Genomic DNA, 26,970 nt, shown 5'->3' with positions numbered 1-26,970 from the left:
TTTTCCTTTATTGCATGAAGGAAAAATATTCTTGTTGCCAGGGTTAACCAGTAAAAAGATTTGATTTTCAAACCTTGGCTGCAAATATTACAGCTGGATGATGACTGGTTGTTATCGGAAACAAGGACTTTTTTCTTTAGCGCACTTATACATTAGGACCACCTTTTGCATGACAGTGGAATATAACCCAGAATTTCTTCTTTGCTCTAAAAGATTATTTACAGCATATAATATACTAACACACTACTTTATTAGTAAAACAGCATTCAAAGGGTTACATCACAGGGCTGACTCTTTCTTCTGCAGGGAGAACCTGCATCTGAACTGCTGTTAAGCTTATCTTGTGTACACATTCTTTACTTGATACATTTATGTAAAAATTCTCTGGCTGTGCAGGACTTCAGCTGATGAGACCTGGGGTGAAACACAGGTCAGAAATTACTGGTGGCTGCATTCACAACAGAATTACAACAGTTATGAATAAAATGCACCAGCAGCTTTAAAAATAAATTAACTGAACTGTGGGAAGTTATAATGTCTAAATGAATAATAATACTTGTGCACAAAAGCAAATATGATAATTTATGGGTTATAAAAAGTAGGAAAACACATTTTTGTTAAAAATTTTGTCAGAGTTTTAAACCGCTTTAAGGTTTCAAACCACAAAATCTTTATTTAAAATGACAAGTGTTCGATGACCCTGCAGAGAGCTCTAGCAGGTGTTGCCAGTCTTTCATTGGAACACTCTAGAAAGTGACCACTACACGCATCACACAATTAGAGGGGGGAGACCAGCTATAGTCAAATGTCAGAAGCATTTGCACAGCTGACACCAGTTGCTGAAAACAGAACATGGCAGCAGCGTCATAAATTCTCTATGAAGTCTTGCAGAGCTTAATATAGCTCTGGCCTCAGCAGGACCGACTCTTGTCTGAGTAGCTGATGGTTGTGAGCTCTGTACAGGTACTCACTTCAGCACTATAGCTGCCTGTTTTCCACCAAAATTTTGCTTATAGACAGTACGGTTAGTCATGTCGCAGCAAAACCAGGATTCGGACTTGGATGAGCTTTTTGATGACATTGATGAAGACAACATTTTGGCTAGTCTGTCTCCAGAAGAGCTAAAGGAGCTTCAAAGTGAGATGGAAGCGCTGGCACCAGATGTACCACGGAGTACAGTGAAGAAGAACCAGGCAAACAATGACTCGAAGGAGCAGTCTCCAGACATGGATGAAGATGAGATTTTGGCCAGTCTGTCTCCGGAAGAGCTGAAGGAGCTTCAGAGTGAGATGGAGGTGCTGGCACCAGATCCACGTTTACCAGTGGGGATGATACAGAAGGACCAGACTGAGAAAGCCCCCACAGGGCAGTTTGACCACCGATCCCTCATTGATTATCTGCACTGGGAAAAGGAGTCAAAGCGAATGCTGGAGGAGGAGAGAGTTCCAGTCACGCTGCTGCCCTCTGAGGTAATGTTTTCACATGCAAGACAGAAAGACTAGAAAGCTGTATCACTTTAGGTACTTTTCTGGAGTGAAAATGAACAATATGAAGGGTGTCATTGCTACTTTCATTTAAAAAAAATGCAGCTTTGCCTTTCTGTAGTGTTGAACCTCTTCCTTTTAAAGCGACTAGTTTATTAGGGCATCTGCAGCTTGAAAAACATCAGACAACATAAGCATAAGCTTGTAAACATGGCCAAGATCATATCGTTAAATATTGTTTGCTATTAGATGGTAAGGGTTTGAAACCTTCCCCTGGAGGTTGCCGAAAGGTTGGTAACAGTTAAGGGCCTGTACACACTGCTGCCCTTTTAAATTGCATGCAATTTTTAAATCGCAAGCTTTCATAAGAATAGAAAAAGCGCATAGCAGCAGTGTGTACAGGTCTTCACGATTTTCATTATTTTTCAAAAGACCTTGCGATTAAAAAGCGCATTCGATTTGAAAAGCGCAGCAGTGTGTACAGGTCCTTAGTGAGCCGAGTAGCACGAATGCATCCTCAACAAAAAAATGTATTCATAAAGCTGTAAGAGTGTACTGTTTTTACTTTTTATGATTATTATTATTATTATTTTAAGTCATTGTTACATGCGCATGCATGTTACTGAAATCATTCAAGGTTTGCAAAAGCTCATTGGCAAATTTTAACAAATCCAGGTCATATTTTTTTTATTTAACAGGTAAGATTTTTATTGATTTTTTGTTCAGTACATCAGTACAACATGACTTTTATTACAACTACCAGGTCATATTTTTTGGATCACTTATGATCTACTAACTACAGTATCTTGGAGGACTTTAGTAAGTTAAATCTACCTGTGTTTGTATAGATCTTGGGTATTCTGGTTTTAGGTTCATTAGCGTCTGACTAAACTGGCCTAATGCTAGATACACACCATATGTTTTTTTTGGCAGATATATGGCTCGATAGATAAATTCCGACATGTCTGATATTATTTCCAATTCTTTTTCTGATCGATTACTCATAGAAGTGAATGGAAATTGATAAGAAAAGATAAGAGAGTCGAGCGGAAAATTGAGCGGAGAATTGATCGGACAGTAAATTGACCAAAAATTGCATCGTGTGTACCTAGCATTAGGTCTCTTTTAAATGGACAGCTGAACTGCATGCTTGTCAAGTAGTTCTGCATCCCATCTGCCACCTACGAGCGCAATTCGCGTGAAATCTAAATGCAGCCCAATCGCAGTGGTTGTAACACCATATGGTGGTGTTACTCTACAGTAGAAGACCACGACATGCCACATCTAAATATCAGCAAGTCAGATAGGACTCTATTGGGAGGGCCGTCTGTATCAAGTGACTAGCCGATGTCAGAACAGCTGACAGGATGTGAATTCACCGCCTTCAGCTGCCATTCTGAAGAAGGCATTAGAGAAGTGTTTACAAAATCTGTCCTCAAGGCTTAACAATTGTGCGTTCTTTGTGGAAAGCCACACAGGTATCCTATATGTGAGGTTACTTGCAAGACACGTGCTGATGGAGGGCTTTGAGGACAGGTTTGGGAAACTCTGCCCTATTGCATGTTTGCATGCATATGTGTGGTAGAAGCTTTAGATCATGAAGTAATTCAGGCAAAGAGCTGAATGGTCTTTACTCAGAAAAGCATGGTGCAGTGAGTCAGTACTATAAACTATATTTTTATGGACTATAAGACGCTTATGACCACAAGACGCACCTATGTTTAGAGGACAAAAACCAGGGGAAAAAAGATATATACTAAACCTGGTGTATCCATGGTGAAGGGGCATCATGTGGATTATTCCCCCTTTGTACCTTATGCCCCCTTGTGTCTCCCTGTGTTCTCATGTGTCCGCCTCTTTCCTCATTGTGTCCTCCTCTATGCCCCTTTGTGTCCCTCTGTGTCCTCCTCTACATGGGCACAGTACAGGGAGTCCCAGACATTGCGGCGGGTTGGACGTTCGTATTGGCAGGCGTTCACAACTCAGGAATTCCCTGCATTTGGACTGTAAGACGCAGTGACTTTTTCTCCTCCACTTTATTTTTTTTTTGGGGGGGGGGGGGAGAAAAAGTGACTCTTATAGTTCAAAAATACAGTAAATATCAGAGGTAAAGAGATGAGAGACGTAAGAGGGAAAGGGAACATTGCTTGTCTTGTCACTACAATGTGGAGATTTTGCATCTGGAAATGTACCTTCAGTGCTGCACCACATTTTTACATACGCTATTCACACACTCCAAAAGCCAACTACTGCTCAGATTTGTATGTTACTGAATGGACCAGGGCGTACCAGGATTTACATCATTGGAGCCTTTAGGCACAGTTGGCCTGGTACCTTAGAGTTTGCCCTCCATGAACCTACAACCCCCCACCAAACTGTACAGCAAGTGTACTGGCTGGCCCAGCTGTCACTTCTCCCTTACTTCCCTTGCCCGTCATGGGTAGCTACAGGTGTCCCTTGGCATTAGGTAGCTAGAGGTATTCTCAGTATTAAGTTGCCCCTGACTGAAGGGAGATCTCGTCAGTGAAATGCCGAGAGCTGGGTGAGTAACCTCTAATTTACACTCTCATCAGGACTCTGCATAGGGAAGGAGGGAGGGAGGCACTTAGGGGTGGAGTCAGCCACCTTTCCATTATCAGGCACCTGTAGGCAGGTGCCTACAGTGCCTTATGGTAAGTTTGGCCCCAGACCAGGGTGTACTCAACTAATCAAGCACAATTGTGACAGAATCAGGGATTATCAGAAGAACCTTCTCCAAATGTGCAAGCCTCAACTGACTCAAGAGGTCTGCTGCACTAGCAAATAAAGGCCACTTATGGACAGTTAGTAAGATGTTAGCTGTGTTTAATTTGCTAGAACAACTTTCACCACCTATGCAGCAGACATTTGGATGTATGAGTTTTCCATTCATCCTCAAGGCTGGATTCACCGTGGTCAGTTGCCTAACGCACGCGTTATAATGAGCGTGAACTGCAATGGAGACTGATCATAGACTTTCGCAATCCATTACCACACAGTACTGTGAACAAGTCCATAGAATTGTATGGGCCGTGAGTTAATATGCAGAATTATTCTGCAATGCAACTGAGCACTGTGAACTAGCTTTAACACTGATTAATTAACTGTCAGTTATAACTGAACAGCCAACTTAAAGAGGAACTCCAGTGAAAATAATGTAATAAAAAAGTGCTTTATTTTTACAATAATTATGTATAAATGATTTAGTCAGTGTTTGCCCATTGTAAAATCTTTTAAATCCTTGATTTATATTCTGACATTTATTACATGGTGCCATTTTTACTGTTGGCAGGTGATGTAGCTGCTGCATGTTTTTTTGGCAGTTGGAAACAGCTGTAAACAGCTATTTCCCACAATGCAGCAAGGTTCCCAGACAGGAAACTGCCAGGAGTATGTACTCAAGAGTTTCTTGTGGGAGGGGTTTCATCACAATATCAGTCATACAGCGTCCCCTGATGGTCTGTTTATGAAAAGTAATAGATTTATCATGTAAAAGGGGGTATCAGTTACTGATTGGGATAAAGTTTAAAGAGAAACTCCAACCAAGAATTTAACTTTATCCCAATCCGTAGCTGATACCCCCTTTTACATGAGAAATCTTTTCCTTTTCACAAACAGACCATCAGGGGGCGCTGTATGACTGATATTGTGGTGAAACCCCTCCCACAAGAAGCTCTGAGGACCGTGGTACTTTTGACAGTTTGCCACAATGTAACAAGGTTCACAGACAGGAAATAGCTGTTTACAGCTGTCTCTAACAGCCAAAACAGCTAGCAGCAGCTACATAACCTGCCCACAGTAACAATGTCACCATGTAATAAATGTCAGAATGTAAACCGGGGAGACTAAAGATTTTACAATGAGCAAACACTGACTAAATCATTTATACATAATTATTGTAAAAATGAAGCACTTTTTTTATTACATTATTTTCACTGGAGTTCCTCTTTAACGTCTATGTTTTTCTATGGGTCAGTTTACTTTATATGCATTGTAACTGAAAACTTTCCATGATGCACTGCTATAGAACAACTGATCTGTTAAAAACGCATCTGTTTTTCAGCGTTCAGTGTGAAAGAACCCTAAATGGAATCAGGCCCTAGAATTAAAGTGGACTGTACTACTACTATTTTTCTTTTTAATGCTATATTATGATTGCGAACTAGGTAAAAGTATTTTTTTTCATTGTATATTATGACTCCTCTCTAAACAAAACTCATAGCGTAATCTATCGCAGGATGTGAACAGAGGCGCCAACAGGATAAAATACACTAAAACTCTAAAATTGCTAGGGAGGCAGTGGTGGACTTACCTCCCCAAATTAGACATGAAACTGTCAATTTTCAGAAGTTTACATTTATTGACATACTCCAAAAAACAAAGCTGCAACACGTTTCACGGTTATATTCCCGCTTCCTCAGGCAATAACACAAAGGAGTATCTAACAGTAATATGTCATGATGACGCTTAGCGCCTCTCCCCACCTGCATTTACAGTGATTGCCTAATTGGGTAGCCCTGGTTTGTGAGTATTATTTTACTTACCTACATCTTTCATTTTTCCAATCCATACTACACTATACTGAGCTCTCTGTGTTTTCTTTTTTTGGGTTCATGGCATAATCTAGGCATTTTCCTAACGTCCTTGAGTCAAGGGTGCCATCTTTAAAGCACATCTATAGTGTGAGGGATATAGAGGCTGACATTTATTTCCTTTTAAACAATGCATGTTGCCTGGCTGTCTTGCTGATCATCTGCATTTAATAGTTTTAGCCACAGACCCTGAGCAAGCGAAGTCTGAGTAGATTAGCTGCATACTTGTTTCAGGTATGTTATTCAGAGACTACTGCAGTCAACAAGATCAGCAGGACTGCCAGGCAAATGGCATTGTTTAAAAGGAAAAACATATGGCAGCCTTCATATGCTGCTCACTTCAGGTGCACAGGGTTGTTCAATAAGGATTTACAGTGTAAAAAAAAACATAGCTTTCTTTATTACTGCGCTATAGAGATGCAGAGACTGGGTGGGTAGGCCAGCAGTCTCTACTGATGTAAATCTACCAGCATGCTTCTTATTAGGTGCAATCATCACATGATCAGGGACCCAGCCATGTTTGTCCATAGGTGACTAAGTAAAATATGGGCAACAACTGCAGATCAAATCCAGTATTTAAGGGGGGGGGGGGGGGAATTCCTGAAAGGTCTCTTTCAGCCACACACAATAGAATAATATTTTAGGACATTATGTTTTGATGTAGAGTAGGGTGGGAGAGAGATGGAGGGACATGAGACAGGGGAAGTGAGCTGATTGCAAGCATTTTACCTGTTTCCACTGGCCTCTGCAGCATAGTCAGTGAACACGGATAATAATGAGGACAAACAACAACAGTAATGAAGGGGGAAGTGAAGCATTCTGCATGGTCCAGACTTCCTTCTTTACTAGTACACAGCAGGAGCACAGGGCTGTGCTCATACCTGGCTCTGTGCTCTGTGAACACACTACTACTACTACATCAAAAGTCAACTGTAGTGGGTAAAGAAAGGAGGTGGGTGGCAAATAGTGCAGACAGCAGCACGGTGCTGTGACCTGCAGGGTGCCTGCGGACATTCTGGTGTCTCAACTTGTACCTGTCCCCAGACTCTGCATAGGATTCGATCTGAGAGGGGGCATCAGTAATCCCCCCTTTAACCACTTCAGCCTTAGGCGTTTTTCACCTTATGCATCTGAGCCATTTTCACCTCCCATTCATTCGCCAATAACTTTATCACTAATTATCACAATAAATTGATCTATATCTTATTTATTTCGCCACCAATTAGGCTTTCTTTGGGTGGTACATTTTGCTAAATGCATTTAAACAGGTATATTAAGAAAAAAATTGAAAAAAAAATGCATTATTTCTCAGTTTTCGGCCAAATATAGCTTTAAAATAATACATGCTGCCATAATTAAAACCCACACATTTTATTTGTCCATTTGTGCCGGTTATTACACCATTTAAATGATGTCCCTATTACAATGTATGGTGCCAATATTTGATTTGGAACTAAAGGTGCAATTTTTTAGTTTTGCATCCATCACTATTTACAAGCTTATAATCTAAAAAATATTGGTAATATACCCTCTTGACATGCATATTTAAAAAGTTCAGACTCTTAGGTAACTATTTTTGATTTATTTTTTTCTTAAATTGTAATATTTTTTTTTTATTTTTTTTTTAGTTAACATTTTTATTTGGGTATTTTTTTGGGTGTGGAAGGTAAACAGTTAATTTTAAATGTAATTCATTGTGTTTTGTGTAAAAAAAAAATGTATGTACATGCAGTTTTACTATTTGGCCACAAAATGGCCACAGTAATTTTTTCTTATTCCATCCTGTAAGCGAGCACTCTTGCTTTCAGGAAGTATGAGGACATGTTTTTTTTTTCTGTTCAGAAAGACCGTGGCTTCTCATTAAGAAGCTGTCAGTCTTTCTTCTGGGAACTTAGATCAATGAATGAGAACTATATTCCCATTCATTGATCTCTGAGCTAATGGGGGGCAGCTTGGGTGTGTGCATGATTGCGCACTGGAGCGCACAGCAGTAGCTTTTTGGACGTGACAGTAATGTCCAAAAGGCTAAAATGGTTAACCTTGCCTATGAACTAGTGCTACGGCTTGCTTAGCTTGAAGCTTAGTACACACTTTCAATTATAATTATCCAATCACCGACTTATTTTCCCACCTCCATGTAGTATGAGGACCAGCAGATTTTGAATACGAAAGTTGGGTACACACAAGATAAAAGTCTTTGCAAAATAAAAGATGAAAGATAATCTACAGATAATCTTTGTAAAAAAAAGTTCACAAAAGACCTCCAAAAGATAGCACGAAAGATATTTGTCTCTCAGTCTTTCAGATCCATTCCAGTAGATCTGAACTGTAGACAATTGTTCATTAACCATTTAATGACATTGTAGCGTATTAAAACGTCCTGTTTGAGCTCCTGCTCCCGCTCCGGACGTGTGCACCCTCCCCCCCCCCCCGCCGTTTACCATTGGGACCCCGTGTTCAGTGATTGGGGAAAGAGGACCGGGCAGTCCTTTACCCAATCACAATGCCTGGAATGAATGGACGTGACCGCGAAGAGTGGCCACGTCCATTCATAAAACAGGAAACAGTCACAGCATAGTAAAATGTAAAAAAAAAGTGATCACTTCCTATAAAACGGGAGAGTGGACAAAAAGTTAAATTACACATACAGTCAAAAACATACACATATTGTACACGTATTAAAATATCAGTAAAATTAATAACGTACACTTCCAAAGCCTTTTTAATCTATATTTTATGAGGGAAAATTACTTTTACTTTACTACATAGGGGATTGTAATTATGGCCCGGACAAAAAAAACAAAACAGAAAAATAACACCTATATTTCCAAATAATATATTGTCGTCATACATTGTGATAGGCAATGCGAAGAATCCATAGCACCACGTCAGTAATGTATAGCTCTTTTATTGTTTAAAATAATAAAGAAATAGCCATTGCAGCGACAGACGCTGTTTCAGACAAGGTCCTGCCTCAAACTGTGTAAGCCTGACACAGCTTGAGGAAGAACCTTATCCGAAACAGTGTCTGTCGCTGCTATGGCTATCTCTTTATTATTTTAAACAATAAAAGAGCTATACATTATTGACGTGGTGCTGTGGATTCTTCGCATTTGATTTTGTTTGATTCATTTGGGCTATTGAGTCTTTCCAATTAAGCACACGTCTTTCCCCGTTGGGTGCTTGTCTACCTGGTACCTACCTACCTACCTTGCCTACCTTGTGATAGGGACATCATTTAAACAGTTTAATAATCGGGACAACTGGACAAATAAAATGTATCGGTTTTATCCACAGGAGAACGTTTTATTTTAAAACTATAATGGCCGAAAACTGAAAAATAATGAATTTTTTCAATTTTTTTCTTATTTCTCCTGTTAAAATGCATTTAGAATAAAAAAATTCTTAGCAAAATGTACTACCCACAGAAAGCCTAATTGGTGGTGAAAAAAACAAGGTACAGTATACATCATTTTGTTGTGATAAGTAGTAATAAAGTTATTGGCAAACAAAAGGGAGGAGCACTGACAGGTGAAAAATGCCCTGGTCCGTTAGGGTAAAAAACCCTTGGGGGTGAGCTGGTTAAAGAAGGTAAGTATGCGATCTGCAGATATTTCTTAACTTTTGTGTGCATACACATGGGTGAAAAAGAAGAAAGTAAGTAGACTATGAAAGCATTTTGCAGAAACTGATCTTTTGCATGTGTCCCATATCTTTAGAAAGATCAGTCTTCCAAACCTCCTCGACAAACCTATGCCACAAATTAATTCCTCAGTTTGCGAAGATTTTTATCTGATGGGTGTATTCAGTCAGCTTGAGAACAGACTGTGTAGCTATGATTTCATACTACATAGAGGTGGTAAAATTGGCTTTGATCTCTCATTTTCCAAAGACTTTTATCTCATGTGTGTACCTAGCATTTCAGTTATGATAAGCCAATAACTGACCAATTTTACCACCTCCAAGTAGTATGAGAGCATACCTACACAATCTGCTCATAGGAATGTATGCCATATCTGTTGACCCTCATACTGCATGGAGGTGGAAACATTGATATGATTGGTATGATTGGCCAATCATAATTGAAAGCGTGTCAGGTGCAAACCAAGGATTTTCAAGGGGGTGGATTCCTGAAAGGTCTCCCTCAGCCACGCACAATACAGTATCGTAATATGGTAGGACATCATGCTGGGTACACATAATGCAATTTCCCGTCCATCTGACAGAATCTGACAATTATTTCCTAAATGTCCGATCTGCTCCCGATTGACAACGGGATTGATCAGGAGCAGTTTGGATACAGATAATGAGGAAAGCCGACATTGCTATTGAAGAGGAAAGTGAAGCATTCACACAACAGGGCTCAGGGCTGGGCTCATACCTGACTCTATTAAGTTCCCCAGAGCTGCTCTATGCTCTGTACACACGCTGCTGCTCCATGCTCTGTACACACACTGCTGCTCGATGCTCTGTACACACACTGCTGCTCCATGCTCTGTACACACGCTGCTGCTCCAAGCTCTTTACACACACTGCTGCTCCATGCTCTGTACACATGCCGCTGCTCCATGCTCTGTACACATGTTGCTGCTCCTTGCTCTGTACACACGCTGCTGCTCCATGCTCTGTACACACACTGCTGCTCCATGCTCTGTACACACACTGCTGCTCCATGCTCTGTACACACGCTGCTGCTCCATGCTCTGTACACACGCTGCTGCTCCATGCTCTGTACACACGCTGCTGCTCCATGCTCTGTACACACGCTGCTGCTCCATGCGCTGTTCACACGCTGCTGCTCCATGCTCTGTACACACACTGCTGCTCCATGCTCTGTACACATGCCGCTGCTCCATGCTCTGTACACACGCTGCTGCTCCTTGCTCTGTACACACGCTGCTGCTCCATGCTCTGTACACACGCTGCTGCTCCATGCTCTGTACACACGCTGTTGCTCCATGCTCTGTACACACACTGCTGCCCCATGCTCTGTACACACATTGCTGCTCCAAGCTCTTTACACACGCTGCTGCTCTGTACTCTGTACACATGCTGCTGCTCCTTGCCCTGTACACACGCTGCTGCTCCTTGCTCTGTACACATGCTGCTGCTCCATGCTCTGTACACACGCTGCTGCTCCATGCTCTGTACACACACTGCTGCTCCATGCTCTGTACACACACTGCTGCTCCATGCTCTGTACACACACTGCTGCTCCATGCTCTGTACACACACTGCTGCCCCATGCTCTGTACACACACTGCTGCTCCATGCTCTGTACACACGCTGCTGCTCCATGCTCTGTACACATGCTGCTGCTCCGTGCTCTGTACACACGCTGCTTCTCCATGCTCTGTACACACACTGCTGCTCCATGCTCTGTACACACACTGCTGCTCCATGCTCTGTACACACACTGCTGCTCCATGCTCTGTACACACACTGCTGCCCCATGCTCTGTACACACGCTGCTGCTCCAAGCTCTGTACACATGCTGCTGCTCTGTGCTCTGTACACATGCTGCTGCTCTGTGCTCTGTACACATGCTGCTGCTCCTTGCTCTGTACACACGCTGCTGCTCCTTGCTCTGTACACACACTGCTGCTCCATGCTCTGTACACACACTGCTGCCCCATGCTCTGTACACACACTGCTGCTCCATGCTCTGTACACACGCTGCTGCTCCGTGCTCTGTACACACACTGCTGCTCCATGCTCTGTACACACACTGCTGCTCCATGCTCTGTACACACACTGCTGCTCCATGATCTGTACACACACTGCTGCTCCATGCTCTGTACACACGCTGCTGCTCCATGCTCTGTACACACACTGCTTCTCCATGCTCTGTACACACACTGTTGCTCGATGCTCTGTACACACGCTGCTGCTCCATCCAAAGTGTAGCAGGGAAAGAAAGAGGGGAGAGGGAGAAAAGAAAAAAAAAACAATTAGCAAAGGGGAGAGAGGAACTGATCGACGGGAGGCCTCAAGGGGCTCCCACTCTTATTCAAGATCATTCACCTATATCCTTTCACACGTCACTCATACTTGTCCATCCTTTCATTCGAGATTGCCTATGTGGCAGAGGAAGAGGGCCTGGGGGAGGAGGGGGGTCTTACCCTCGATTTTATATCAGTTGTCCCCCAATGTCTTGGTCTCCATTTGTTAGTTTCCATCTCCCAGGGTTTCTTTACAATTTTCTGTTTCAGTGTATTTAAGCCAGTTTTCCCATATCTTTTCTCCCAACCCCTCTGTTCTAGGTAGGGCATTTGTCAGTTGTTCCATTTTATATATATAGGAGATCTCTCCAAGCCACTCCACAACAGAGGGAGGAGTCGTCGATTTCTAATGCCTCCCAATCAACACTCTTGCTGCATCTATCAGATGTCGCAACAGGGATCTTTTATATTTATTAATTCTAAAATCATTGAGGTGTAGAAGGAAGAACCCTGGGTCATCTGGAGGCTCATAATCTACCAATTCCCTCATCACTTTTTTAACTTCCTCCCGGAATGGTCTAATGTTTTGACAGCTCCAAAATATATGACTTAATGTTCCCGTTTCCCTCTGACACCTCCAACAGGTCTTATCTGCTCCCTGGAATATCCTCCTTAAAGGGAACCAGAGAGGAAGGACAATAAAAAAATAGGAAAAGCTTTTATACATACCTGGGGCTTCCTCCAGCCCCATAAGCCTGAATCGCTCCCACGCCGCCATCCTCCGCTTCCTCTATCACCAGTACCGGGTCCCGTCACTTCCGGCGGACACGACCAATTTTCCGCATCACAGGGGCTCCCTCCATATCCTTACGCATGCGCCTGCGTAGTATGGAGCCGCACGCGTAAGGATACGAAGGGAGCCCCTGTGATGCGCAAAATTGGCCGCGTGCTTACGTCGACTGGCCCGACTGGCCGAAACTACGGGACCCGGCACCGGCGGATAGAGGCAGTGGAGGACGGCGGCGTGGGAGCGATCCAGGCTTATGGGGCTGGAGGAAGCCCCATGTATGTATAAAATCTTTTCCCCCAACATCTCTGGTTCTCTTTAATCTCTCAGGTGTGTAGTAATTTGAAGCCGATTTCCTGTATCCTTGCTGATATAGACGATTTATGTGCCCACATCAATACGCTACCCCATTGTACATCTGTAAATTCCCTCTGTTATTCCCTATGGTCTTCCTTACAATTTAATAGGGTATATATCTGGGACAGGCTACCCCTCTGGCCTCTCTCCCCTCCACATAGGTCCACAAATCAGGTTTTCCTCCTTGATAATTCTGACTTAATGCACCGAGTGTTCAAGAAAGACCTAAACTGTACCAAGTTCCAATAATCCAGGTTGCTCTTCTGCAGGTCCCTCTCTATCTCAGTCAGTGTCTTCCAATTCCCTCCTTCTATCAACGTCTGCACCTGAATCCCCTTTGGGCCTCTCCAATGTTGATATGCCTTTTTTGCATTCCAGGTATAAATCCTGGAATAATCGAATCTATAATCTAATAATGGCAGTAGAGGGGGAAGGGGGGGGGGATGGATTGTGAGCTCCACTTGTTTATTGTATCTATAAAAGATTTTCAAGGTATGTCTCAATAGGTCACTAGCTGGATGGGCAAGTTTATAGCTTTCCCCTAACCAGTGTAAATTCTTCAATGGTATGCTTTCTAAGCTCTGTTCAAGATCTCTTATTTTGAGGGGGCCTATGCCAGTCCACTATTCTATTTAGTGCTGCAGCCGCATAATACAGGCGTGGATCTGGAACAGCTAGACCTCCTCTCTGCCTAGGTTGTGTCAGCAGCTTATAGCTTACTCTTGGGGGCCTGGCGTTCTATATGAACCTCAGAAAGTCTCCTCTGATAGATTGGAAAAATGGCAACGGTACTGCTATTGGGAGTGTCTGAAACATGTATAACAACCTTGGCAGGACATTCATTTTTAATATACTCACCCTTCCCAGCAACGTGAATTCTGGTTTATTACACTTCTACAGATCTTTTGTTATTTCCTTACTCATCATTTTATAATTCAAATGTACTATATCTCCGGGATCTGTCGCAATTTTAACACCCAAGTATGTCAAGGTCTTAGGGACCTATCGAATTGGGAAGTTTTCCTTAATCCCTTCGATTTCATCTGACTTCATGGAGACATCCAAGGCTTCACACTTGTCCCAATTTACTTTGAAGTTAGACAGCAACCCATATTTCTTAAATTCTGCCAACAGGCAGGGCAATGCTATTCTAGGTCTAGTCAAAAACAAAAACAAAAGATCATCCGCATATGTGACTATTTTATGTACCCCCTCACCCACTTCAATCCCCGTTATGTCCTTATTTTCCCTTATATGTCTTAGCAGTGGTTCCAGGGTCAGGGCAAATATTAGCGGAGAGAGAGGGCAGCCCTGTCTAGTCCCATTTCTTGTCCCATTTCTTATTTCTAAGGGGTCCGATAAGACCACATTTATTTTAATCCTTGCTGTGGGAGAGAAATATAGTGCCATTATATTAGTCCTTATCTTTTCTCCAAGGCCGATATACTCTAGCACTGTTTTAATAAAATCCCAGTCCACCCTGTCAAACGGCTTCTCGGCATCCGTCGCATAGCACTCGCATAGCGTGTCAAGATCAAAGTTCTTAAAGTGTTGTCACGGGCTTCCCTTCCCAGTACAAACCCTGTTTGATCGTTATGTATAAGGTCAGGGATCACCAATGACATTCGTCTAGCGAGTATTCTTGCAAAGATCTTCAAATCCATGTTCAAGAGCGATATTGGTCTATAACTTGCGCAATTCAATGGATCTTTATATTTTTTATGTATCACTGTAATATGGGATTCCAGAGTATCTCTACCCAACCTTTTCCTGTTGCCCTCTCCCTCCTCCAATGCCCTCAGAGCTCTCGTCAAATGGGGGACCAGAGTCTTGCTAAACTGCCTATAATATTCTACTCTAAAGCCATCCAGCCCCAGTGCTTTCCCTATTGGGGTCTATTTAATCGCCTGCCTCACTTCTTCTTCCTGGATTGGTCTTTCCATTTTGTCTTCATCTTCCTGGGACATAACTGGCATACCCGAGGTCTCTATGTACTCCTTAATTTTCCCCATTCTTTGTTCCCTACCCTTCTGTGACTCAATCCCTGGGAGTCCATATAAAGTGTCATAGTACTCCGTAAACACCCTGGCCATAGATTCATTTCTAATATGTTTCCGGGAAGCAGAGTCTATTATAGAAGGAAGATAGTTCGAGGCCTGTTGGTTCCTTAGGGCCCTCACAAGTAGTTTCCCTTTGTTACCGTCTTCATAATAGTTCCTTTTACATCTCTGAGTGTTATTTTATGTTGTCTCTCTAATCGTGCAATATTATTTAATAGCTCTATTTTGGTTTTCTCTCCTTCTCGCTTTAATCTGCTCCCTTCTTGAATCAGTACTCCGCTAATAACACATTTATGTGCTTCCCACAGGATTGTATATGGGACTTCCCCGTTATCATTAATTTAATAATATCTCTGGATGTTCTCTTCAATCTTTTCCCTAATCTCCTCCCTTTGTATAATGGAGGTATTCAGTCTCCATGTGCACGGTTTCCTCCTATTCTCATCCATACTTACCTCCAAGTAAATCGGTGCGTGATCCAAGGTAGTTGCTATTCCAATTTTTGTTTCCAGTGGGGTTGATAAAAGATTGTGTGATACCAGGAACATATCTATTCGGGAGTAGGACCTTTGTGGAGGGGAGTAGTAAGTATAATCCCGCTCAGTAGGGTGATGGATCCGCCACACATCTATAAGTTGATTTTTCTGAAGGAGGTACTTACCCTTTTTAATCCTTTTATATGGGAGGAATGTTTTCCCAGTTGAATCATCTATCTGTGTGTCCAACGTAACATTGAAGTCTCCTCCCAGAATCACTGTTTCTTCTGCAAATCCCTCCACTTCCACTAGGAGTTGTTCCAGAAAACTGATCTGTCTTGTATTTGGTGCATAAATTGCGCCTAAGGTAAGCTTATGGTCATTAAATATTCCTTTCACCAATATGAATCTACCCCCTGGGTCTCTATGTATACTAATATTTTCAGTACTAACTTCTCTGGACATGATAATTGCTACTCCTTTTCTTTTTGAGTCCTCTACACTGCTATAGAGGGCCTGAGGAAATCTCCATTTGGTTAACTTAGGGTGTGAGGGCCCTTTGAAGTGTGTCTCTTGTATAAATGATATCTGAATCCGCTGAGAATATAACTCCCTCACAAGATTCGTCCTTTTTTCCTGGTATATTGAGGCCTTGAACATTTAGGGACATACATTTAAGCTGTCTCATTTATCTTAGGTTTCCCCCCCACCTCCCGGCCCCCCTCCATCCAGCAGTCCTCCGGTATGAATAGACAACATCCAACTATAACATTCATATCAATCATACAAACCATCCAAAAAAAGTCATACTTCCCCGTTTCTCTTTGTGGATCCCATCCACAGAACCCTTAACTCTAGGTTCATTGGGTACACAAAATTCCTCCCTACCCGGGTCTGCATTCTAGTAGACCCTATATGTTGGTATTTCTACCCTTGGAGATGAAGTACCGTCTCGACTAAGGGGGTCACTCCACCTCCCGGTCCATTCTTCTTTCCCAATTCAATATTGTGCTCGAGACTCGCCATTGGAAAGGGGGGGGGGGGGGAGCCAGAGAGAGAGGAAGAAAAAAGAAAAAAAAGGAAAACAAGAAGGGAGAAAGGGGAAGGACTTGGCCTGCACACGCGCCTTACTTATGGCCAGGATGCCTCTTTATAATACCCATCACCCTTCTATATATATCCCGCCCACCTCAGTACACGGGGGGGGGGGGGGGTATGCCCCAGGGACGCCGTCCATTTTTCTACATAATCAATTAACGCCTTCATTTATTCGGTGCCCACAGCATATATATTTATTTCATTATATTATTTACATTTAAACCTTAAATTCTATCTATTTAAGTAGATTTGCCCCAGTGATGTCAGACTCCTACGTTTTTATTTTAGGTACCTATCCCCTCCTCACCTCCCCTCTCCCCATCTCACATATCTGATTTCTGTCTGTCGTCATTGGGGGCCCCCCATTCCAATTATATTTCCTCATCCATTTCACCCAGTGTATTTTTATCTTACTCATTCCTCATATTACTCATAACGTGTATCTATTAATCCTCACTCTTGTGATTCAGCTACCAATTACTCTCTAAATATCTTACACTCTTTCACCTCAGTGACATCAAACTCCTATATTCATTACTCTAATTACCTATATCCCTCCATTATCTACACCTTATAGCTTGCACATAGCATATCCTATTTACATGTCATACTACATTCCTTATTCATTTTATCTAGGTCCTGTAGTCACACCAGGGTAATATTTTACATATCCATATATCTTTTTTATACAGGCGTCTCCTCCTGCAGGGTAAGACTCGTACATCTTCTTGCTCATTATATTCATTCATTCCACTCGCACCTTCCATTCACTATTCATCCACTGCCCTAGCTACTCCGATTCATATCCATCATTCATATCAGACCTAAATCTATATTCAATTAACAGAGTTCGGCCGCGGGCTCGACATGCAACAGTTTTAATATGTACACCCCAGGGTCTCCTTACTATGTCAACTCAACCCTTCCCCCAGCTCCCCATAGACGACCATCGGTCAAGCTCCTGAGCTCCACGGGGCGCGACCCCCCCCCCCCCCCCACTGTCCTTCTGTGTTACTTAGAATTGCTTTATTTGGAGGTCGCACCCCGCTGAGCCCCAAGAGCCAGACCACCCAAGGCCTCCCTCCCCCCACCCCTCGCCAAAACCATAATATACGTATATACATTTTATAATTAATACCATAACGTCCTTAAAGATATCCAACATATGCTGCAAAGGAAAAAAAACAAAGGAAAAAAGTCCCATTTAAGTCCTGTTCATTTCTCTCTGCTCCCCCATCTCCCCATCTGGAAAGCCCCTTGTCACATCATGGGGGGTAAGGAGATTACAAAGGCGAAAAAGATTAATAAAATGGTGAAAAAAAGATGAAAAACTAGGGGAAAAAAAGGCAGCTGAAAGGGAGCAGAAAAAAACAGTAGAGAGAGCATTGTTCACATCAAAAAGAAAAAAAAGTCACATAATGCTTCATTGATACTTGCAATTCCGTCGGCTACCGTCCACCATGTCTATCTCTGGGTTCCAGTCCGGGACCTCAATCGCCTCGATCTCCAGAAAGATGAATAGCTCCGGTAGCTCAGATGGGAACCGCAGTACAAAGGTCCAAGCGTTATTCTTAATTATCAGGCTGAACGGGAATCCCCACTTATAAGGAATTCCCTCCGCTCTCAGAGCTTGCAAGATAGGTCGTAAGGCCTTCCTCTGTAGCAATGTACCCAGAGAGATGTCCTGAAAAAGTTGAATCTCATTCTCTTCATATATAATCTTTTCTTGTTGCCTGGCCGCCTCCATTATGGCCTCTCTGTCTTGAAAGTAGTGCATACAGCATATCACGTCCCTAAGCGGATCGGAGGTTTTCAGCATAGTTCTGAGGGCTCTGTGGCATCTCTCCATCTTCACTAAGTGCTCAGCCACTCTGTCCAGTATCTTATTGAACATAGCTGTTACGCTTCACCTCAGGTCATCCTGCTTCACTGTTTCTGGCAGCCCGCGTATTCTTATGTTTTTCCTTCTGGCTCTATTTTGCACATCCTCCAGCTGATATCGTAGAGCATTGCTGAGGGCGGCTTGCCTCTCTTTTTCTTTGTGCAGATTTTGTAGCTTAGCCTGCATCTCCGCCATCTTGGACTCAATCACGTTGATTCTGCCATTTGCTTCCTGTATATTTATACGAAGCATCACCATTTCGGCTTTGGTTGCCTGTTCTGTTTGTTCCGCCATATCCTGTTTCGTGGGCATGTTCTTTAACTGCTTCCATATATCGACCAGGTTCCCCTGTTTTTTGGGTGCAGTCGTCTGTGGCGGCGTTGCTGGAGCCGCTCGGTGCGTGGATTTCTCAGCCGCATCCCCCGCTGTGCTATCTACTGCTGACCTGGAGAGCAGCTCATTCACTGAGCGCTGAGGCGTCTTCTGTTTCTCCACCATACTCTCTGTGTTCCTTTTTGTTTGTTGCGTTCTGTCATTCCCCAATATCACCGCTATCAAGAGATCTCTTTCCCCATACACGCATACTCATGGGGTAAGCTCCATGGACCGCGGAGAGCGTAGGAGCACGCCCCTTACGTCATCACGTCGTGCTCCACCCCCTTCAGCTCTTAATCCTTCATCAGAGTATATTCCTATTGACTGACAATGTTAGAACATACAATCAGGAGGCGGTAGGTTTTTCTTTTTTCTTGCAAATATGAGTGTCATCCAGATACATTAATTACAAGGGATCTTGCAAGGATTGTGAGGTATTTATGGCAAATAGATAAGACCTTTGGTTTACTTAATACTTACATAGACTCAGGCCAACATGGAACATTTTTACAGACCCTATCCTGTTTAGTGTACAGTCCTGGAGCCTGAAAACAGTTAACTGCATGTTACTGAGTGGGGGAGGGGTTCAGTGAATAATCTGTGCTGATTGCAGCTCACCTACCACTCACCACTACCTGTCAATAAAGAAGCAAGGATGATGGCAAATGTTCATTTTTATGGTGAAAATTAAGTTTCCCCCAAAACAAAATGTAAAAAAAAACTAAATTTTTGGTATACAAAAGTTTCTAACAAGAAACAAAAATAAAAAATAAGTTTCCATGTAGCAGTTAATTTTTGCAAAGCCTAACACCCCCCCCCCCCCCCTCCCCGAAAAAAAAAAAGGTTGGCAAAAGTGTACGCTAATATAAATATATTTCTGACAATAGAAGCTGGATGATGGGAAGGAGACACAGTCTATGGATCAGTTCTACTCTTGTGCCAGCTAGTGGCAAGTACTGAAACTGCAGCTTGTAGACTGGCATACAGTCAATGCAACAGACAGGCTGCTTTCCAACACATGGAACAGCTGAAAGAATCAGCGGTAGATTCCATCTGTCTCTTTCTAGTGTAAGCAGAAAATAGAAACAAAACAACAGACTGCTTCTATGTTTTCTAAAGAATATGCCTGTTAATCAGGTAAACGTAATGTAATTTTCATGTATAAAGTTTAGTATTAATTTTCCACTTTCATGTATGATGCCTTGTTGACCTATTCAATAGGTACGGTAAGATCAATTATATAATTTCTATTTGCATTCAGATTTCATGTACGGTAAATGTTATGCAGCTTGAACTTGGACCAATAAAAGTTGGTAGGAAGTTATACTGATTGGTTCAATTGTAAACTGCATATAATTTAAAGTAATCCTGTAATGAAAAAACAGCCCCTGGGGGGTACTTACCTGGGGAGGAGGAAGCCTCTGGGTGCTAATGAGGCTTCCCCTGTCCTCTTCCGACCTGAAGATGCAGCGCTGGAAGCCCCCAAACTTCCAGCGCTGGATTCAGTGCAGGCCCAGTAGCGGCTTTCAGTGCAGGCACAGTAGCAGTTTTCCCATCGGGCTCAGGCGGAAATAGCCAAGCGCAATCGAATCCGTTCTACTGCACAGGCGCAGGGCCGTATCTATTAAGAGGCACCCGTGGGCCGGTGCCATGGGCGGGTCCTCGGGGGGGGCGGCTACTCATAGTTAATTTATTTATATTTTTTTTATTTTTTTTTTTTTTATTTTATTTTTTTTTATTATTAAACAAGTTTTGATTTTTTTTTTCCTAAGGGGGGGGGGGGGGCGACGCGCGGAGAGTGAATGCACAGAAGGAAGGGAACTCGCTCCCCCCCTCTCCCTCCAGCAGAGTGGCAGCGGCCGGCGAGCCTGTGAGCCTTCTTCTTCTTCTTCTTCTTCCTGTATTGGATGTGGGGCCCCGCCCCCTTCCTGTCCCGGCCATACAGCGGCAGTTTCAATGTGTCTCTGAGACACAACACAATCTGGTAACCAGATTCTGGTTACACTATGGATCTTCCGATTTCCCCCCCTGGCCAGAGGAGATCTGTGGTGGAGCAGCAGCAGCAGCAGCAGCAGCAGCAGCAGCAGCAGCAGCAGGGCGAGTGAAGGGGCCAGAGATCTGTGCAGCAGCAGCATGGTGAGTGGAAGGAAATGATTTCTGGCTAGCAGGGAGAGGTAGCAGCAGTGCACAGTGCTTCACTCTCCAGTTTAAAGAAGTCAGCTGTCATTATTGCCTGTTTCACTGGCTGCTGTGACACAGAGTGTCCTGGACTATTGATTCATTATTCTGATCAGAATAATGAATCAATAATGCAGATCAGTCTGGTGTTGCAGTGGCCAGTGATACAGGTAATAATGACAGTTAACTTCTGTAGTACCAGGAGCAGCACTGTGTAAGCTGGGGCAGTTTAGGTTATGCCTCTGATCTCTCCTCTTCCAGTGTCTCTTCCCAGCCCCCCTCCCCCTCTGCATTTATCAGCATGTTCTGTCAAACAAGTGAAGGCTGCAGTCCTGGTGAGCTCTCCCTGGCCCTGCTGTTCCTCTTTTGCCCCAGACTTTTTGACTGTCTTTATCGCCTCTCTTATGCTTCCACCTCTTTCTTATATTCCTCTTTCCTATTTCCCACATTCTCTTCCTTTTACCACAATCATTCATGTGTCCTCTTTCCCTCACACTCCCTAATCTGTATTCTCTTCCCTGTCTCTTTTACTTGCTCTCTTTCCTACCATCTCCTTCCTATTTTGTTTATTGCTGTTTTATACACCCTCCTCAGGGTGTATAATCAGCAATGTCTGACCTTAAAGGGAAGGTTCAGGGACTATGAAAAAAAAATGAAAATCCTTATCCATTTACCTGGGGCTTCCTCCAGCCCGTGGCAGGCAGGAGGTGCCCTCTGCGCCGCTCCACAGGCTCCCGGTGGCTGACCCGACCTGGCCGGGCCTCTTCTGCGCTCCATTGTGCGTTCCACGTCGGCGCGCTGATGTCATAGGACGTCCTCCGGGCTGTACTGCGCAGGCTCAGAACTACTGAGCCTGCGCAGTACTGCCCGGAGGACGTCCGATGACGTCAGCGTGCCGGCGTGGAATGCACAATGGAGCGCAGAAGAGGCCCGACCAGGTCGGGTCGGCCACCGGGAGCCTGTGGAGTGGCGCCGAGGGCACCTCCTGCCTGCCACGGGCTGGAGGAAGCCCCAGGTAAATGGATAAGGATTTTTATTTTTTTTTCATAGTCCCTGAACCTTCCCTTTAAAGGACTTTCGGGGCCAAGTGTAAAAAAAAAAAAAGTGAAATACTTGCACACATGTGTAAGCACGGAGGACGCCTTCCGCGCCCTCCATGCCGTTCCGCCGGGCCCACGCCACTCAATAGCCCTCAGGGCCGGCTCCCGACCGCACGGCCCGGGTCGGGCTCTCCTGCCTCCACTAACATGGCCGTGGCTGCGCAGGCTTTTTCCTGTAGCCTGGATCGGGGGTTGGCCCTAGAGCTGCGCAGCCGCACTCGCGGCTATGTGGACTGCGCAGCCGCGCCCAGCTCATGCGGCCATGTTAGTGGAGGAGGAGAGCCCGAGCCGTGCGGTCGGGAGCCGGCCCGGGGGGCTATTGAGCGGCAGGGACCCGGCGGAACGCCACGGAGGGCGCGGACGGCGTCCTCCGTGCCTACACATGTGATGCAGGTATTTCACATTTTTTTACACTTGGCCTCGGAAGTCCTTTAAAGAGAGTTTGAAGCCTACAAAATTACATCTTTTTTTTTAGGCAGCCTCTTCAACATTAATGGCATAACTGAAACACTGCTATCCTGCATCAAAACGAGTCCATAATCACCCCAACTACCGGGGCAAAAATCCGCGACTTTCTAGGATGTGGATATTGCTGCCCGGGGAGGCAGAGCTTAGCGCTGTAGCTCTGCCTCCAATCGCATCAATCTCCACGGATCACCACCTCTCCCCGCCTTCACGCTGCTGTGTGTGCCTGCTCCGCTCTATCTTCTCTGCTTAAATGATGCCCACTGTACGATTATCTTCTGGTGTTATGCTGCCCACATTGCGATTATTCTCTACTGAAATGTTGCACTCATTGCGATTATTTTCTGGTGAAATGTTGCCTACATTGCGATTATTCTCTGCTGAAATGCTGCCAACGTTGCGATTATTTTCTGGTGAAAATTGCTGCATTACGATTTTATGGTGAAACGCTGCCCCATTATGATTATTTGGCACCTATGGGGGGCCCCATTCACATTTTTTGCAAGGGGGCCCAGTGATTTCTAGTTACGCCCCTGACTACTACCTAAATTGGGGATACCTATAGACCTGGCTATCTATACTGGGAACACCTATAGTATGTCTGCATTGGGGATACCTATAGACCTGGCTACTTTATACTGTACTTATACTTATTATTTATATAGCGCCAACATATTACACAGTGCTGTACAGAGTATGTATTGTCTTGTCACAAACTGTCCCACAGAGGGGCTCACAATCTAATCCCTACCATAGTCATGTGTGTATGTATCGTAGTCTAGGGCCAATTTATAGGGGGAAGCCAATTAACTTATCTGTATCGTATGCTATTGGGATGTGGGAGGAAACCAGAGTGTCTGAAGGAAACCCACACAGACACAGGGAGAACATACAAACTCCTTGCAGATGTTGACCTGGCTGGCATTCGAACCAGGAACCCAGCGCTGCAAGGCGAGAGCACTAACCACTACGCCACCATGCTGCCATACTACTGTACTATATTGTACTGCCATCTTCAGCAGTACTTCACAGAGTATGTAGTCATGTCACTGACTATCCTCTGAGGAGCTTACAATCTAATCCTGCCATAGTCTAATGTCCTACCATATTATTATGTATTTTTATAGCACTGGCTATTTCTGCAGCACTTTGCAGAGAACAGTCATGTTACTGACTTTTCTCAGGGGAGCTCACAATCTAATACCTACCACTATTTTGTGCGAGAGAACACTGGCTAATGTGTGTTGTTGTTGTTTTTTTTTTTTGGGGGGGGGGGAACATTTCCTACTTGCTTTTTTAAATCCAAAGATAAGTTGCGCGTCAATCTTACTTATTGCGTACAGAATGAAGATCTCCCTATGAAGAGAATGGAAATGTGCACATAGGCCTGGTGCACTCCAAAACCCGCTAGCAGATCCGCAAAGTGCTAGCAGGTTTTGAAATGCTTTTTCTTCTTTTTCTGTAGCGTTTCAGCTAGCATTTTGCGGTTTTGTGAAGCGTTTTTGGTGTAGTAGAATTCAGATATTGTTACAGTAAACTGTTACTGAACAGCTTCTGTAACAAAAACGCCGGCAAAACCGCTCTGAACTGCCGTTTTTCAGAGCGGTTTGCGTTTTTCCTATACTTAGCATTGAGGCAGAAACGCATCCACAATCCAAAAAATGCCTCACCCCGGGAGTATGCGTTTCTGCAAAACGCCTCACGCTCTGGTGTGAACCACCCCATTGAGATACATTGACCAAGCGTATCCGCAGCCGCAAGCTGTGAACCACCCCATTGAGATACATTGACCAAGCGTATCCGCAGCCGCAAGCGGCTGCAGAAACGCTGAAAAAGCCGCTCGGTGTACACCAGCCCATAGTGCCCAGTACTGCTAATTACACAGACTCTTACACCTCGTGCTGCACTCCTGGGGGATGTGCCACCACCTGGGAAAGACAACGGGTAGCCCCCCCCCCCCCCCCCCCCCTCGTGCATTCACTCACCAGCTCCAAACTTGCACCATGCATATCATATATGAGATTTTGCTCCGCCCGGCGGAGCTAGGGAGCACGCTGACGTCACCAGGAAGTATCGGCAGGATCGTGGAGACGCACTACCCTGTGTACCGCGGCCAGGGAGAGGAGAGGGCTGTCACCCACTGCCTTTTAATTCGTTTTTTAATAAAGCCTGGAACTTTGTTTTACCTGGAATACCGCCTGGACAGCAAAATCTCATATATGATATGCATGGTGCAAGTTTGGAGCTGGTGAGTGAATTCACGAGGGGGGGGGGCCTACCCGTTGTCTTTCCCAGGTGGTGGCACATCCCCCAGGAGTGCAGCACGAGGTGTAAGAGTCTGTGTAATTAGCAGTACTGGGCACTATGTGCACATTTCCATTCTCTTAATAGGGAGATCTTCATGCTGTATGCAATAAGCAAGATTGACGCGCAACTTATCTTTGGATTTGAATTTTATTGAGTGAGGTACTCTTGTGTGGTTGCGATCCCCTATATTATATTGGTTCTCTATCCCGTGGAGCGGAGTCCTATTCTGGTTTACTTGCTTTTTTAGGGTCACTTTACTCATACCCGGGGAGAAAACACGTCCCTACCGACTTTGGGCTGCACTCATACTAGGAAATTTTAATTGGCCACACCCACTGCATGTTACGGACACGCCCACTGCATTATGTGGCCTCGCCCATTTTTCGCCGCGGCGCGCGAACAACGTGCTCCTCTTGGGGGGGGGGGGGGCGCCATAAGTTTGGGGTGCCTAGGGGAGCCCAAAACCTAAATACAGCCCTGCACAGGCGACAGTCATCTGCACAGTAGAACGAACCCAATCAGGCTCAGCTTTTTCAGTTGGAGCACATCGGAAAGCCACTTCTGCACCTGCGCTCGATTGCGGTAGGTGAATATTGGTACACCTGCGCAGTGCTTATCGGGGGACTTTTCAGGGGAGCCAGCACTGGATCCCCGAGACTACAGATGACAGGGGAAGCCTCATTAGGATCCTGAGGCTTCCCGGGGTAAGTATCACATAGGGGCACTTTATTTGGTTACAGGTGTACCTTAAAATTTGAATGTAAGGATAAATAATTTGCATCTCATTGATCATCCTAACTGTTTAATTGTCGTTTATCTGTAACCCATTGCCTTGCAACTGTCTTTGTTAAATAATATTAATAGTTCTACAAATACATTTAAGTGTGAATATTAAATATTCCAACCAAATGCTTAAAGTGGTCTAACATCCAGCATTTCAACTTTAGAAGATTGCTTACAGCTTAGAAACTATTATGCCAGATTTTTTTTAAGCAGAAATTTACTGAATGGGTTAAACATGACATTTTAGCGTTGCATTTAGCTAGAAATCAGCGTCAGTGCTGAGGTTTAGATACAAATGTATCATGTTTGGAATGTAAATAAACAGAAGCCTCTCTGAGAGAGCACAGAGGGCTTCCCGGACAGGCTTTTCAGAGGTTTATTTGCATTCCAAACATGATACATTTGTATCTAAACCTCAGCACGGATGCAGATTTCTAGCTAAATGCAACACTAAAATGTCATGTTTAACCCATTCAGTGAATTTCTGCTTAAAAAAAAAACCTGGCATAATAGTTTCTAAGCTGTAAGCAATCTTTTAAAGCAAAGTTGAAATGCTGGGTGTTAGACCACTTTAACTATATACTTAAATTCACCCAGTGGTTTGACTGGCAAGTTCTGTATAACTGTATTGCTTTTTTGCTGCTGTTGCTGCTGCAGCAGTACTTAATTGGTCCAATTTCCAGCTACTATACATTTGTATTAAATCAGCATACACATTTGACTCAACTCACAATTATTTACATCACATTGACCATGCCTAAAGATGAGATGAGTCTGCAATAAACAAATGGCCTCTGTCGTGTTAGATACCTGTATATTTCAACAGTAAGCAGCGGAAGAACTTTTTGAAACAATGGCCTCGATTCATCAAACAGTTTGCAGAAAAAAAATTGCTGTTCGTTAACTTACTGCATGCGAAATTTACAGAATGCTTAGTAGTAGTCAGCAATTTTTTTTAGTTGTCGACGGTTGTTCATTAAAAGATCGCTAGTGTTCGGTAATGATGCGGTAAATATCAACACTAGCGATCTTTTAGCGAATACAAGCCATTTTGAAAGTGCATTGT

At 43.8% G+C, this 26,970-nt stretch overlaps 1 protein-coding gene across 1 annotated transcript in view; it reads left to right on the top strand.

Annotated features, from left to right (window-relative positions):
- Positions 1–839: 839 nt before the first annotated feature.
- The window catches only part of LMOD3 (leiomodin 3), a 49,093-nt gene continuing 22,962 nt past the window's right edge, over positions 840–26,970 (top strand). The window contains exon 1 of the mRNA XM_068253951.1: positions 840–1,469. Coding sequence (XP_068110052.1) covers positions 1,032–1,469 — 438 coding nt within the window. The 5' untranslated portion in view covers positions 840–1,031. The remainder of the gene's footprint in view (positions 1,470–26,970) is intronic.

Source organism: Hyperolius riggenbachi, chromosome 9, assembly GCF_040937935.1.
Source record: "Hyperolius riggenbachi isolate aHypRig1 chromosome 9, aHypRig1.pri, whole genome shotgun sequence".
Classification (NCBI taxonomy): domain Eukaryota; kingdom Metazoa; phylum Chordata; class Amphibia; order Anura; family Hyperoliidae; genus Hyperolius; species Hyperolius riggenbachi.
This window is presented reverse-complemented; position numbering and strand designations above follow the sequence as displayed.